This window comes from Scyliorhinus torazame, chromosome 6 (assembly GCF_047496885.1).
Source record: "Scyliorhinus torazame isolate Kashiwa2021f chromosome 6, sScyTor2.1, whole genome shotgun sequence".
Classification (NCBI taxonomy): Eukaryota; Metazoa; Chordata; class Chondrichthyes; order Carcharhiniformes; family Scyliorhinidae; genus Scyliorhinus; species Scyliorhinus torazame.
Genome location: NC_092712.1, coordinates 243662525 through 243679751, shown reverse-complemented (window position 1 = coordinate 243679751; position 17227 = coordinate 243662525). Strand labels below are relative to the sequence as shown.

The window sequence follows — 17227 nt, the reverse complement described above, 5'->3', positions numbered from 1 at the left end:
CAAGTCACCACATTCCAGTGCCTGTTCGGGGAGGCCGGTATGGGAATTGAACCCGCGCTAATGGACTTGTTCTGCATGACAAGTATGAGGCTGGATTCTCCAGTCGCCGGTGCCGAAATAGAGTTCAGCAAACGGAAGGAGAATCACATTACCTGACCCATCGGGGGCGGACCACTTTTGCGATGCTCCGCCCCCTCCCAAAATGGCATACTCTGCATCATATCGACACCCTCAGGCCAGTGCCTGAGGCCTGCCCCCCCCCCCGATGCTCCCCCCCCCCCCCCCCGGACCGGCTGAGTTCCCGACGGCACAGCCACATGCCACACCCATTTTCGATGGCCGATCCGTGGGGAGACAGGACATTATTCGGGGCTGGGGGCACTGTGGTGGGGCGGTCCAGGGCGTGCGACCCGGCCGAAGGGGGGGGACTATTTCGCGGGCTGGGTATGCGAGCGGTTTCCGCTGCAGGTTGCTGGCGTGTGCATGCGTAGCCACGGAGCCGACAATTCTCCAAGGCGTATCGGCAACTAGATCTGGGAGCTCTACGCTGCCTGGCTGCTAGCCCCCAGCAAAACGGGGAATCGGTGGGCGTTTTGCACCGGTTTTCCTGGTGTAAAACGCCACCGTTCCCATGTCAGCGTGGGGATATAGCCCCAGCATTGGAGAATCTAGCCCAAGATCTCAGCAGATGACTATATTTTTTCCAAAGAAAAAAAGTTTCTGTTACTATTGTGTTGTTCAATGATCAAAATCAATTTGCATTCTGTAAATACTACTAAATACAGCCATAATATGACATTATGAAGGTGGAGGCTTTGTGGACGAATGTGCAATATATTCTCTATTGTCAATTTATTTTATCTTGTTGCATAAAGAACTGCAAATTTCCAGGAGGTATAAATAGTTGTGTGTCTGTGATGCCTGTCCAAATATGATGTTCCTATTGTGTAATTAAATACAGTATATGGCTACAAAATTAAATTCTTATGCAACGGGCACTAACACGAAGATTATTTATAATAGGGAAATGTAAGTCGATTTAAAGCTTTATTTGTTTTTGGCTGAAGGCAACTGAGTCACTAACTCCAAAAGAAAACCAGGAAATGTCTCAAATTGGACAGATTCTTTCAGATTTTTCAGATCAACAACACACACCTGTACAGCACGTCAAAAGGATTAAAAGTAAGACCTTAATCTTAAATTTGTAATAGTTCTGCTGCTGAAATCCCAATCCAGAAGTTTTGCAATTCAATGGAAATTGTTGTGAAGTAAACCTCAAAGTCTGTACACATAATCCACACTGAAAATAACTGCAGTCATCCTGTATTACAATGCTTTGATCAATTTCAAAAATATGATCATTGTCTGTGGTATTGATGGTGAAGACCTAGCATGGAATGTTTGTGAAAGAAATAAAGGTTTTGATTTTAACTTGAGGTAAGCTGGAAGCGGACTTGGGGATGGGGTTACAAAATCACGTCAAAAACACTGAAGGAATTTTGGGGTCTGCCTGTGGCACTTTAATGCAGACATCTTCATATTGCTTTCTTCTTTGATGTCAGTTGTGTGGCAGAGGGTTTGAAGACCTGCATGGCATGATCTTAACTCTGCTATAAATGGGACCAATCCAGAGTGGCATGGTTTACATAGTTTACATAGAATTTACAGTGCAGAAGGAGGCCATTTGGCCCATCGAGTCTGCACCGGCTCCCGGAAAGAGCACCCCACCCCCACAACCCAGCAACCCCACCCAACACTAAGGGCAATTTTGGACACTAAGGGCAATTTATCACGGCCAATCCACCTAACTTGCACATCTTTGGACTGTGGGAGGAAACCGGAGCACCCGGAGGAAACCCACGCACACACGGGGAGGACGTGCAGACTCCGCACAGACAGTGACCCAGCCAGGAATCGAACCTGGGACCCTGGAGCTGTGAAGCAATTGTGCTAATCACTATGCTACCGTGCTGCCAGTCGTTAGCACTGCTGCCTCATGGCACCGAGGACCCAGGTTTTATCCCAGCCCCGGGTCACTGTCCGTGGTTTGCACATTTTCCCCGTTTCTGCGTGGGTCTCACCCCTACAACCCAAAGATGTGCAGGGTAGGTGGATTGACCATGCTAAATTGCCCCTTAATTGGGAAAATTAACAAAAAAATAGGGCCAATCCACTGGTGGAATAGTTAAGATCGAGAAGTTTTAGATTTGGAACAGTTGGTGGGTACGCCTCAATTTAATGATGCATTGTTTAATACACTGCTGGGATGTATGAGGAGCTGGAGAAATGTATTCCGAAGAAGCACAAGGAAGAAACTTAAGGAAGAGACTTTCTGCCATAAAGAAGGCATGGCTCGAGATGGCCCAGTTGATGGTGGTCAGGACCATTGAAAAAATTAAATGAGATGAAAAATGAAAATCGCTTATTGTCACAAGTATGCTTCAAATGAAGTTACTGTGAAAAGCCCCTAGTCACCACATTCCGGCGCCTGTTCGGGGAGGCTGGTACGGGAATTGAACCGTGCTGCTGGCCTGTCTTGGTCTGTTTTAAAAGCCAGTGATTTAGCCCTTTGCTAAACCAGCCCAGAATTGATCCTGGCCCCCTGGCGCTGTGAGGCATTGTGCCATGCTCTTGTATTCTGCAGCAAGTTCATGACCTAACCAGATCAGGCAAGCTGCCTACAGTTACATATACACCTACATGTTAGGGCTGTCAATTCTCCTGGATTTATAGAATCATGGAATCCCTACAGTGTAGAAGGAGGCCATTTGGCCAATTGAGCCTGCACTGACCCTCTGAAAGAGCGCACTAACCAGGCTTCCGCCCTATCCCTGCAATCTCATTTAACCCGCACCTCCGTGGACACTAAGGGGCAATTTAGCATGGCCAATCCACCTAACCTGCACATCTTTGGACTGGGAGGAAACCAGAGCACCCTGAGGAAACCCGCGCAGACACTTGGAGAATGTGGAAACACCATACAGTCACCCAAAACCGGAATTGATTCTGGCTCCCTGGCGCTGTGAGGCAGCAGTGCTCAACCACTATGCCATGTTGTCTGTCCTTTGCAGTAAATTTTGAAAATGTATTTGGGTATTAAGGAACCAAGGGATTTGGCAAGGGGCTGAGAGCATGGAGTTCTAGTAAGTGAGCAGTCATATTGAATAGGAGAAGCATGGTTCAGGGAAGTCCTCTTATGTTCTTGCATTCAACAAAACAGTTAGAGTATGATAGGCAACCTGCCTTTCTTGAAGAGGTTTTGCTCAAGCAGCCTAATGTACTTCCCTTAAAATGTGGAAGTTGGGGCAGCACGGTGGCGCTGTGGTTAGTATTGCTGCCTCACAGCGCCAAGGTCCCAGGTTCGATCCCAGCTCTGGTTCACTGCCCGTGTGGAGTTTGCACATTCTCCCCGTGTTTGCGTAGGTTTCACCCCCACAACCCAAAGATGTGCAGGGTAAGTTAATTGGCCACGTTAAATTACCCCCTAATTGGGAAAAAAAGAATTGGGTACTCTAAATTTTTTTTTAAATGTGGAAGTTGGACCTACCAATGCACTGATTTAATAAAAAAAAAAAAAAAAAATATTTTACCAGTTTTAACCTACATCCCCGCACATCTCCAGGATAAAATCCTGCACTCCTCCAAAGGGTAATGTTTCCAGGATTAAGCACAGGTGCCTTGCCTGAAACATTTTAAAACCATTTTTCTCTGTACATAAACAACTTTGAAGTGAGTGTGGCAAAACTAAACTTATTTTGTCTTAGTTTTAACTTAATTAGAAACATAGACATTAAGGAAGAGACTTTCTGCCATAAAGAAGGCATGGCTCGAGATGGCCCAGTTGATGGTGGTCAGGATCATTGAAAAAATGAAATGAGATGAAAAAATGAAAATCGCTTATTGTCACAAGTAGGCTCAAATGAAGTTACTGTGAAAAGTCCCTAGTCCTTGCAAATCCAAAGAGAGGGGTAATCCCAGGTTAAAGAGATGTGAATTGTCTCAAGCCAGGACAGTTGGTAGGATTTCGCAAGCCCAGGCCAGATGGCGGTGAATGTAATGCGACATGAATCCAAGGTCCCGGTTGAGGCCGTACTCCTGTGTGTGGAACTTGGCTATAAGTTTCTGCTCGGCGATTCTGCGTTGTCGCTCGTCCTGAAGGTTGCCTTCGAGAATGCTTACCTGAAGATTCTTCAGCAATCAAGGGCATTCAGCTAGAACAAAATTGTGTTCAGTTGCTCAGCCATTTCTTTGTCCCCTAATATACATTTCCCTGTTTCTTGTCTTCAACAATCTTTTTCTCTTCGTTCCCTATAGAGACTTTTTCCGAGTAAACCCTGCAAGCTTACTCAGGTATTCTAATTACCCATTCTAAATGCTCCCAATGCTCAGACCTGTTGTTTTTCTTGGCTAATTTGTATGTTTCTTCCTTGGATCAAATACTATCTCCAATTTCCCTTGGAAGCCATGGATTGGCCACCTTTCCTGTTTTACTTGTGCCAGATAGGAATGAACAGATGTTGCAGTTCGCCCATGCGCTCCTTGAATGTTTGTCATTGCCAATCCACTGGAACGCTTTGCCAGCGGAGGTGGTAGAGACGGGCACAATAGCATTATTTAAGATGCATCTAGACAGATATATGAACGGGCGGGGAATAGAGGGAAGTAGATTCTTGGAAAATAGGTGACAGGTTTAGATAAAGGATCTGGATCGGCGCAGGCTGGCAGGGCCGAAGGGCCTGTTCTTGTGCATGCTGTAATTGTCTTTGTTCTTTGTCATCCTTTTAAGTAATGTTTTCCAATCTATCATAGTCAACTTTGTTATGGGCCAGGATTTAGAGAACCCCAAAATATATTATGGAGTTAACCTGACCCACAACTTTCAATGGTTATGGGGAGCACATGGGCCTACTTTACAGGTGTGGTGCAACATAAAGCTAAAGTACTTTTCAATTAAAACAATGTTTATTTATGAAACTAGTTAACACTTTATAAACCCACAGTAAACATCTTAACAACTATCAACACCAATCATCCCCACAGATACAATATTCTATAAGTAACCCTTAATCTTTCCTTGCAACATCCATAAGACAAATGCCCTCTTTAACACAGACATCAGGTTTAAGTTCTCTACTGAGAGCAGTTATCACTTTTAAATGAGCAAGTGATTTGAAGACATTCCTTTCATGCAGAAAGAAATCCGAATTACACCTGGTTTTGCTGGATGCAGCTCCCAATCTGCAAAACAAAACTAAACACACTGTAGCTGCCTGCTCAAAAACTAAAGTGAAAGACAGACAGCCCAACTCCACCCACACTCTGACATCACTTCAGCTATCTGTTAAACAACTATTTCTTAAAGGTGCATCCGCTACAGCTATTTGATAAACATCCATTTCTTATAGGTACTCACACATGACACCTCCCCCAAGAAAAAAAAAATAGTTTCATTTCTCACCTTTTTCACTTTCCGTTAAGAAATATTGACAGTGAATATACGTTTCTTTTTTAACAAAACTAAACACGCAAACATTTTTAATAACATAGTCCATTTTACTTCTTCCTTCACCGAACCTCCTGTTTTTCATCACATTCATGACAAAGCATCGGCTATCACGTTTTCTCGTCCTGCCACATGTACCACATGTATTATATTTAAATCAAATGGCTGTAACAATAAACACTCGGCTGTCCATTTAAATTTGCTACGCTTCTTTAGCAAGTCCGTCAGAGGAGCAATCACACTAAAATTTTGTACAAATTTCGGGTAGAGTTCAATCGTGCAAAGAAATCGCATTATTTCCCTTTGTGTCGAGGGTATTGGAAACTCCCCAATAACTTTGTTTTCACATCCTGTGGGACCATTCGACCCAGGCGATTGTATGGCCAAAGAAAGTGACTTGGGCTTTTCCAAATTCACTTTTGGCTAGGTTTACCACCAAACCCGCCTCGTCTGGCTAAAAATGACCAGATCATCGATTTATACCGCACAATTGGGTAATCCTGAAACAACTTTGTTAGTTAACCGTTGAAATGTGGCTGGGGTGTTTTCATGCCGAATGGCATAACTTTGAATTGGTATATACCATCTGGAGTCACAAAAGCAGAAATCTCCTTCGCCCTTTCGGATAAAGGTACCTGCCAATAACCTTTAAGTAAATCCAGTTTGGAAATACTGATTGTCCCACCTTCTCAATGCAATCTCCAAACGTGGGATAGGATAAGAGTCCGTTCCTGTAACTGCATTAACCTTTCTATAGTCCACACACAACTGTTGGGTACCGTCTGGTTTAGGTACCATCATTATGGGTGAGCTCCATTGGCTGCAACTCACTTCAATTATGCCATTTTTAAGCATATTCGCAATTTCTTTGTTAACCTGTGCCAATTTTAAAGGGTTAAATCTATATGGATGTTGTTTAATTGGAACAGCATTTCCCACATCTACATCATGTATAGCCATTTTAGTGCTTCCCAACTTATCTCTACAAACTTGCCCATGTGATATCAATAACTCTTTCAGGTCAGTTTGTTTTTCCTCTGGAAGGTAACTTAACAATTCATCCCACTTTTTAAGAACATTCTCGTTTTGTAATTTAATTTGAGGTATGTCAAATTCAAAGTCATCTGGATTTGGTTCTTCACTTTGAGTTAGAATCATTAAAACCACCTCCTTTTTCTCTCCTTCCCTTTCAAAATACCTTTCAAGCATATTCACATGACACACTCGGTGAGTTTTCCTTCTATCTGGCGTTTTTACCACACAATTCACCTCACTTAATTTCCTTTCAATCTGATATGGTCCACAAAACCTTGCTTTTAAAGATTCACCTACCACTGGTAAGAATACTAAAACTTTATCTCCACTGGCAGAACTACAAACTTTGGATTTCTTGTCTGCGACCGGTTTCATCACATGTTGTGCAACATTTAAATGTTGTCTAGCCAATTCCCCTGCTCTATTTAATCGAACCCTAAAAATTTTTTAAAATATATTTTTGTTAGGGTATTTGCAATTTTTATAATAATAACAATAACAGCGACATAAACGTGGTAAAATAAACATTTCCACCCCCATCACAATCTTCACACACCCCAACCATAAAACAACAGTCTGGCCCTCTCTTCCACCCCCCCCCCCCCCCCCCCATTCCCCCTTTGGCATTTTGCTTCTGCTGACATTTTAATTTTCCCCGAGAAAGTCGCCGAATGGCTGCGACCTCCGGATGTCATTCCCTAAAATTTGACACGTAATCCAATAATGTAAGTTCCGACTTCGCGCCAATTTTTCCTTAATAAATTTAAGTGGTCCTCTTACTTCATGACCAAAGGTTAGTTCAAAAAGACTGAATTTGGTTGACTCATTAGGTGCATCCCTAATTTCAAACAGTATGATTGGAATTCCTTTATCCCAATCCTCTGGATAATCTTGACAATACGCCCTCAACATTGTCTTTAATGTCTGATGCCACCTTTCTAACGCTCCCTGCGATTCTGGATGGTACGCAGTTGATTTAAATTGTTTTATTCCTAAGCTATCCATAACTTCTTTGAATAACCTTGAGGTAAAATTTGTTCCTTGATCGATTGTATTTCTGTGGGTAGTCAATATGTAGTAAAGAATTTAAGTAACTCCTCCACAATCTTTTTAGCTATAATATTACATACTGGAATGGCCTCTGGGAACCTAGTAGACACATCCATTATAGTCAAAAGATATTGATTCCCACTTTTTGTTTTAGGAAGCGGTCCTATGCAATCAAATGCTGGAATGGGTATCCAGGATACTGGTTTTATCACCGCTTGAGGTTTCTCCATCACTTGACATTGTGACATGATTGTCAAAATTTAACTACATCTTTACGTAGTCCAGGCCAATAAAAATGTTTTTGGATTTTAGCTTGAGTTTTCCTTATTCCCAAATGACCTCCCACTGGTACCTCATGTGCTACTCGCAACACTTCCTTTCTATACCCTACTGGCAATACGACTTGATGAACTTCTGCCTACTTTTCATCCTCCTGCATATGTAAAGGTCTCCATTTTCTCATCAAGACATCATTTTCAAGGTAATACCATTTCTGGTATAAACTCAGATTCCTCTTCTGTGTATGCTTTCTGATACATCCATTTTATTTCTACATCTTTCTGTTGTAACTCTGCCAATTTTCCTGAACTAAAAATATCCGCCTCATCCTCCACCTGTTCTTGATCTTTTCCAACCACCCGATCGTAAATTGTTTCTGATAATTGAACTTCAACTCTATCTTCACTCTTTGATTTCTCCTCTTGTCGTAACCTGTGACTTTGCGACCTTGTTACTACGCAATCCGGAAAAATCCCAGGATACTCGTCCTTCAACACTTCAGTTGTCTGATTTGCCACTGGCATATCAACCACAGTAGGCATCACTCCCACCTGCGATCCAGCTATATTATTACCCAAGATAAACTGTATTCCTGGTCAAGATAGTTTCTCTATTGCTCCTGCAACCCTGTAAGGACTGAATATCCATTGGTATTCACTTCTCACTGGAACGAAGGAAGTTGAGGGGCGACCTGATAGAGGTCTCCAAATTATGAGGGGCATAGACGGAGTGGATAGTCAAAAGACCTTTTTCCCAGGGTAAGGTGCGAGGGGCAATGTTTAGAGGAGATGTACGAGGTAAATTTTTTGCACAGAGGGTAGTGGATGCCTGGAACTTGCTGCCGGAGGAGGTGGTGGAAGCAGGGACGATAGTGACATTTAAGGGGCATCTTGACAAATGCATAAATAGGATGGGAATAGAGGGATACGGACCCCGGAAGTGTAGAAGATTTTAGTTTAGACGGGCAGCATGGTCGGCGCAGGCTTGAAGGGCCGAAGGGCCTGTTCCTGTGCTGCACTTTTCTTTGTTCTTTATACTACCACTTCACCACTCTTCACTGGATTTTCCAACCTTACCTTATATAATGGAACACTACTCTTCTCAGCCTGAATTCCATATATGACAACCTTTTCTGGCAGTCCTCTTCCCAAACTACATCCTCATCTCTTACCATTAAAGATTGATTAGGTCCCATATCTCTTAAAATTGTGACTTCTTTACCTGCTCCTCCTGATACACACAGTAAACTTTATCCACACAAGTAAATTCTTTGCGATCTGCCACTTTCTTATCAATCACCTCTTGATCAGGCTGTACAATCTTTTACACCTAGTTCACTTCACTTGGGCTTTCCTTTACCACTTTAACAAACCCCACTGTCTTGTCCTGTTTTACCATCAGCCTTCCCAGTGCTTTTCTTCAACCACCAACACTGTAACTTTACATGGCCTAGTTTATTGCAGTGAAAACATTTGAAACTTTTCATTTCTCTTCCACCCTCCTGGATTTAAAAAAAAAAAATCTGAGGTGTATACACCTTATTATCTCCCATCAGATTTCCTTTACCTCTACCACTTGAGTATTTCTCTTTTCCCCAGTTTCTATCCCTCTCAGGCTGAAACTGATGTCAGAAACCAAGCTTTGATTTATGAACTAATTCATAATTATCTTGTCATTTCTGCTGCTAACCTCGCAGTTTTAACCCTCTGCTCTTCCACGAGTTCTCACTAAATCAGGAATTGAATTTTTAAACTCCTCAAAGTATCATTTCTCTGAGAGCTTCATACGTTTGCTCTATTTTCAAAGCCCTTATCCACCGATCAAAATTACTCTGTTTGATCCTTTCAAACTCCATATATGTTTGACCAGGTTTTTTTCTTAAATTTCTAAACCTTTGTCTGTTGGCTTCAGGTACTAGTTCATATGCACCTAAGATGGATTTTTTTCACCACCTCATATGTCCCAGATACCTCTTCTGATAGTGATGCAAACACTTAATTAGCTCTACCTACTAACTTTGTTTGAATCAGTAATACCCACATGTCCGGTGGCTATTTCATTTGTTTAGCTACCATCTCAAATGAAATGAAAAAGGCTTCTACCTCCATCTCATCAAACCTTGGCAATGCTTGGACATATTTAAATAGATCCCACCAAGCCTTTGACTATGCCACTCATGCTTACAATCCTCATCACTATCCTCAGACTGTACGTTTCTCCTTACATCTGTCAATTTCCTCTACGGTTATGTGGCTAATTTGATTTGCCAATCTATGCACATGAAAATCTCACATAATTACAAATGTTCCTTTTTCACATGCACTTCTAATTTTCTATTTAGTGCCATTTATAACATCACCACTGCAGTTTGGGGGGGTCGATATACAATCCCCACTAATGTTTTATGCCCCTTGGTGTTTCTCAGCTCAACCTATACAGATTCCACATTGTTGGAGCCAATATCCTTCCTCTTTAACCAGCACTGCCACTCCACCACCTTTTCCTTTTTGTCCGTCCTTCTAAGTACTGAATATCCATGGGCATTCACTTCCCATCCCTGGTCACCCTTCAGCCATGGGCACGATTCTCCAGAAAGATGTCTAAGTGTGGCAGTGAGCTGAAACTGCCGTGAGCTTCCTGCCACTCAGCCCAGCGAGGCCGGCAACACTATGCAACGGTAATTGGTGTCCCACGGGCTACTCATTGCAAATAAAGGCTCGCCAGCTGATTCACTGGGACCATGCTTACCAGTCCCCCGCTAACGAGGTTGGGCAGCACATAAACAGCACTTACAACCAGCCCCATTCAGCTCGCAGCCATGGCGTCGAGAAGACCGGCCCCAGCAGACCTAGGGACGTTACTCATTGCAGTGGAGGCCAGGAGGGATGTCCTGTTACCCCAAGGGTGAACCAAAGGGCAGCCAGTGTCACCTCGGATGAGATGGTGCCGGTCATAAGCTCTGAGTGTGACCAGGAGGACTGGCCTTCAGTTTCCCAAGAAAGTCAACGACCTACTCCAGGCCACATCAGTGCCCCCCTCCCTCCCCGGAGAGCTCCAAGAAAAACACGATCAAGGAGTCACAGCTGTCATTCTCGCCCTCGACCAGCGCAGATACACATGCCTCAGTGGGACATGTTAGTGGTCAGGCCTCTGGGGCACAATCTGGTGAGCACCACACTGCTGCTGATATACATCAGGCGGAGGCAGAAACTCCGAGGCGAGGCAGCAATCCGAGGTCTGCTGGATGCCAGGACCCAGCTGGGTCCCAGACTAATGCTGAGCCTCTGGTACAGGTTTAGCGGAGCTGATGGAGAGGTTGGGATTCGGCCGGGACTATCCGAGGGAGATGTCAGGGACATTCCAGCAGATCCATAGCCGATTGGAGGAGTCCCAGAAGCTCTGGGCGCAGGAGATGTTATCGGAAATGCGTGGCACAGAAGCCAACACTGTTAGGGTGGCGACCGCAGTGGAAAGCCTGGTGCACGATCGCAGCACCATTAGTGAAAGTGTCCAAGGAGTGGTGCAGTCCGTGATGCCCATGGCTGAGGGTCTCTGCAGAATGTCCGACTCGCTGGGGGATGTGACATAGCACCAGACTGACCTTGATGAGGTGCTGTGGGACATGTCCCGCTGTCTGATGGGAATGGCCAAAGCGCTGCCGAGCTTATCCCAGTTGCAGGTGGGCATTGCCGAGGCACTGAGGAGCATTGCCGAGGGCGTGCCAACTTGATGCAGACATTGGAGAGCCGGCAGGGCTGGCAGATGATGCAGGGTTAGTCGGGACTGGAACCAGCTGCTCCTCCATCGCAAGGTGAATCCTAGGGCCCGATGGGCACCATGCGGGAGGAGGGGACACTGGGTGCCAACCTGGACCCATCCCATGGAGTGGAGATGGTGGTCACCAGATCATCCGTGGTCCACCCCTCTGATGAAGCTGTATCTCGAGGTCAGTACACGGGACAGGGCAGCATTGCTGTGCATGTGCCGTTGACAAGTGTGCCGGACCCTCGGGCCCCAGAGGACGCCCACCAGGGGCATCGAAGACCATGGGACGAGGTAAGCGGCTCGCTGCCTCCACCACAGATGTGGATCCTGGGGGTACACCAAGATGCAGCGGTGGTGCTAGGAAGGCAAAGCACATCGAGGATCATTGAGAGCACTGGGGTAGATGGTGGGAGAGTGAGGAATTGTATGACACCTGTGACCCCCCCCCTCCCCCACGGTACACCACGTGCAGGTGATGCGTGTGAGCAAGCACGCAGCAAACAGACAGGGGTCGGACTATGACATAGATTGAGGAGCACTGGCGCTCCGCTCTCTGCGGGTTGTCATCCCCCTGCCCTCAACAGTGATCCGCTGATGGTACAGCACCTTGCAGTGATGTGACATACCCTGGGAGGGTAAGGTATTGATGATGGACCAGGCCATATCCTAAGTGAAGTGGGTGATTATGAGGGCATCTCTGGCTCTTTGGGCTTGCTGTACCTCGCCGCTGCCGCCTGTCCTGCATCCTCGGGTTCCTCCCTGGGATCGTCCTCCAGCCCCTGCTGGTCTAGCGCCACCTCATCATCCTCGTCGTCCTCCTGTGAGGTGGCCACATGTTCCTCATCATCGCACCGCTGCTGTGCCAGGTTTTGCAGGATGCAGGAGACCACCAGAAAGCAGGTGACTCTCTGGGCAGTGTGTGGTAGGGCACCACTGGAGCGGTCGAAGCATTGGAACCGCATTTTGAGCAGTCAGTTGCACCGCTCATCACAGCCCGGGTGGCCTCGTTGTATTGGGTCTCCACATCAGTCTCCGGCCTCCATACTGGCGTCATTAGCCAGGTCCTCCAGCGGGTACCCCTTATCCCCCAAGAGCCAGCCGTCCATATGCGGTCCTCGATGAGGCCGGGGATGAGCGACTGCCCCAGGATATAGCTGTTGTGGACACTCCCTGGGCTGAATGGCCTGCACACATGAGCTGAATGTTCAGGGAGTGGAATCTGTTAATGTAGGGCACTCCCAGGTGTCCTGGGAGCTCAGCGTAACATGCGGGCAGCATCCCGGCGGTGACGGAGAATCCTGCAATCCGGGCATCATGGGCTTGGTCCATGTCAAAGATGATATGTTCCGCCCGGGCAAACGACATCTGTGACCTGTCAGATGCACCTGTGGCCTGCGAGATACCACACAGGCCCTGCAGGCCATCCTTACGTTAAGGATGGAAAGGGATAAGTATACACCGCAGGGCAAGAGTTATAGCTGGGGGAAGGGAAATTATGATGCCATTAGACGTGACTTGGGGGGGATAAGGTGGAGAAGTAGGCTGCAAGTGTTGGACACACTGGATAAGTGGAGCTTGTTCAAGGATCAGCTACTGCGTGTTCTTGATAAGTATGTACCGGTCAGGCAGGGAGGAAGGCGTCGAGCGAGGGAACCGTGGTTTACCAAAGAAGTGGAATCTCTTGTTAAGAGGAAGAAGGAGGCCTATGTGAAGATGAGGTGTGAAGTTTCAGTTGGGGCGATGGATAGTTACAAGGTAGCGAGGCAGGATCTAAAGAGAGAGCTAAGACGAGCAAGGAGGGGACATGAGAAGTATTTGGCAGGAAGGATCAAGGAAAACCCAAAAGCTTTCTATAGGTATGTCAGGAATTAGCGAATGACTAGGGAAAGAGTAGGACCAGTCAAGGACAGGGATGGGAAGTTGTGTGTAGAGTCTGAAGAGATAGGCGAGATACTAAATGAATATTTTTAGTCCGTATTCACTCAGGAAAAAGATAATGTTGTGGAGGAGAATGCTGAGCTCCAGGTAAATAGATTAGATGGCATTGAGGTACGTAGGGAAGAGGTGTTGGCAATTCTGGACAGGCTGAAAATAGCTAAGTCCCCGGGACCTGATGGGATTTATCCTAGGATTCTCTGGGAGGCCAGGGAAGAGATTGCTGGACCATTGGCTTCGATTTTTATGTCATCATTGGCTACAGGAATAGTGCCAGAGGACTGGAGGATAGCAAATGTGGTCCCTTTGTTCAAAAAGGGGAGCAGAGACAACCCTGGCAACTATAGACCGGTGAGCCTCACGTCTGTAGTGGGTAAAGTCTTGGAGGGGATTATAAGAGACAAGATCAGGGGTAGGTTCTTTACGCAAAGAGTAGTGAGGCTGTGGAATGCCCTACCTGCTACAGTGGTGAACTTGCCAACATTGAGGGCATTTAAAAGTTTATTGGATAAACATATGGATGATAATGGTATAGTGTAGGTTAGATGGCTTTTGTTTCGGTGCAACATCGTGGGCCGAAGGGCCTGTACTGCGCTGTATTGTTCTATGTTCTATGTTCTATTTATAATCATCTAGATAGGAATAATATGATCAGGGATAGTCAGCATGGCTTTGTGAAGAGGAGGTCATGCCTCACAAACCTTATCGAGTTCTTTGAGTAGGTGACTGAACAGGTAGACGAGGGTAGAGCAGTTGATGTGGTGTATATGGATTTCAGCAAAGCGTTTGATAAGGTTCCCCACGGTAGGCTATTGCAGAAAATACGGAGGCTGGGGATTGAGGGTGATTTAGAGATGTGGATCAGAAATTGGCTAGCTGAAAGAAGACAGGGTGGTGGTTGATGGGAAATGTTCAGAATGGAGTTCAGTTACAAGTGGTGTACCACAAGGATCTGTTCTGGGGCCGTTGCTGTTTGTCATTTTTATCAATGACCTAGAGGAAGGTGCAGAAGGGTGGGTGAGTAAATTTGCAGACGATACTAAAGTCGGTGGTGTTGTCGATAGTGTGGAAGGAAGTAGCAGGTTACAGAGGGATATAGATAAGCTGCAGAGCTGGGCTGAGGTGGCAAATGGAGTTTAATGTAGAGAAGTGTGAGGTGATTCACTTTGGAAGGAATAACAGGAATGTGGAATATTTGGCTAATGGTAAAGTTCTTGGAAGTGGGGATGAGCAGAGGGATCTAGGTGTGCATGTACATAGATCCCTGAAAGTTGCCACCCAGGTTGATAGGGTTGTGAAGAAGGCCTATGGAGTGTTGGCCTTTATTGGTAGAGGGATTGAGTTCTGGAGTCAGGAGGTCATGTTGCAGCTGTACAGAACTCTGGTGTAGTATGTATTGGGGGTCATGTGGGACTGGAAGCCCTAATGTCATTGGCTGACAGATCCCGGGTCCTGGTTGGCCGTTGACCTCAAGCTCCGCCCTGAAGGCGAAGTATAAGAAGCCGGTGTCTTCCCCCGCAGGCCAGTTTACTATCGAGCTGCTGGGGAACAGACACGCTTAATAAAGCCTCATCGACTTCACTATATTCGTCTCGGAGTCTTTGTGCGCTACATCTGGTTCGGCCGCGTTTGGAGTATTGCGTACAGTTCTGGTCACCGCATTATAGGAAGGACGTGGAGGCTTTGGAACGGGTGCAGAGGAGATTTACCAGGATGTTGCCTGGTATGGAGGGAAAATCTTATGAGGAAAAGGCTGATGGACTTGAGGTTGTTTTCGTTGGAGAGAAGAAGGTTAAGAGGAGACTTAATAGAGGCATACAAAATGATCAGGGGGTTAGATAGGGTGGACAGTGAGAGCCTTCTCCCGCGGATGGAAATGGCTGGCACGAGGGGACATAACTTTAAACTGAGGGGTAATAGATATAGGACAGAGGTCAGAGGTAGGTTCTTTACGCAAAGAGTAGTGAGGCCGTGGAATGCCCTACCTGCTACAGTAGTGAACTTGCCAACATTGAGGGCATTTAAAAGTTTATTGGATAAACATATGGATGATAATGGTATAGTGTAGGTTAGATGGCTTTTGTTTTGGTGCAACATCGTGGGCCGAAGGGCCTGTACTGCGCTGTATTGTTCTATGTTCTATGTTCTATGCTCGAGCCCTGGAAAGATCCCGAGGTTTAATTGTTCAGGGCTGCAGTGACCTTGACGGCCAGCGGGAGCAGGTGTCCTCCTCCTCCACGTGGTGACAAGTCTGCGAGGACATGGCACAGGTGCCACACAGTCTCCTTTTGAGGTGGAGCCTCTTGCGGTACACGCTGTCCATCATCAGTTCAAATGACCAGTGATGCCTGTACACCCTGGACCATCGCAGGCCTTCACCTCTAGGTACATCCCTGGCCTTATGGGTGGCTGGGTCCTCGGGACGTGGTGTGGGTCTGGCGCATGGGCCGCTTACTCGAGCATCTTCAGACGCTGCTGCTGCTGCCGTCTCCGGGTTCTGGCTGCCCTACCTAGCAGCCACTAACGCAATTCTGTGGGGTCCAAAATACCTTCCATAATGTTCAAATCTGTAAGGAATTGAGAGAGGGTGTTGGACTGAAGCGGTGGCTCTGACCCCGGTACTCTCCATTCACCATTGATTTCCCACCCCCCAACCCCTTCCGCCTTGCAAAAGCACTGCGGTCATAGCGACCGCCCTCACCAGACCCCAGACCTTGTACCCCAGACACCTGAGGGTGTCTGCTGGACCGGGCGCTGGTCCTCTCCCTAAGGCACTCATCCACCCTCCGGCCACGGACATGCCCCGGAGCTGTGTCCCATCCCATGGGTGTTCGGATGTTGGCTGCTGCGTGTGTGGTGTTTCCTCCCGCAGTGTTCAGGCAATGCGGTCTGATTGGGATGCTCGGCAATGACTCCCACATGCTACATGGCCCGCCCACCCATGGGAATCCAGGTGGGTTGTGTGAAGTGCTCACCTAACAACGATTGTCAATTCCTTATTCGCGATAGCCTTCGGCCTCTGCAGTCTGTGGGGGTTATGGGTGGTCGGTGGTGCAGAGAGACGGGGGCAAGGGTTGAACCTAGAATGGGTACACACTATCCAGGGGTTGGCATGGTGGTGCCATGCATAGGGGCCCCCACTCTCCGCCGAGTGCTAGGGCGGCAAACCCAGCGCCCCCTGGCTCTTTGCCTGTGAGCAAAGATGGCTACTCACCTTGGCTCCCAGCAGAAGCCCTTCCACCAGGCTCCCGTTTTTAAAAAGGAGTACTAATCGGCGCCAGCATGACCACATGCTAGGGCGGCCAGTGAATGATTTGAGGCAGTAGGATAAGAGCTGGCTCCCATTAATTGTATGGACGTAGAGCTTAAAGGGTGATAATTAGTTTCTCGCTACGGCGGGATCCCGATTTCTCTTTCTGGAGCGGGCCAGTTGCATCCCAACTGTTTGGCGCCTGGAGCAGTTATTGTTTTAAGCCTCTCGCGCTATTCACCGGCCTTGTTTTGCTCGGGCGAGAGCGCAATGAAGCCTGAGAATCGTGCCCCATGAATCCATAATCCTGATTATATCATACCCGTTTACGTCTATTTGCACGATTACTTTTTCCGCTTTTCTATGAATAATCCGTGCGTTCAGGTACAGAGCCTTTCAGCTTTGTCTCT

At 46.7% G+C, this 17227-nt stretch overlaps 1 protein-coding gene across 1 annotated transcript in view; it reads left to right on the top strand.

The window, feature by feature from the left end:
- Positions 1-17227, top strand: part of LOC140425860 (synaptonemal complex protein 2-like) — a 157324-nt gene that overhangs the window by 35775 nt on the left and 104322 nt on the right. The window contains exon 6 of the mRNA XM_072510244.1: positions 1068-1182. Coding sequence (XP_072366345.1) covers positions 1068-1182 — 115 coding nt within the window. The remainder of the gene's footprint in view (positions 1-1067; positions 1183-17227) is intronic.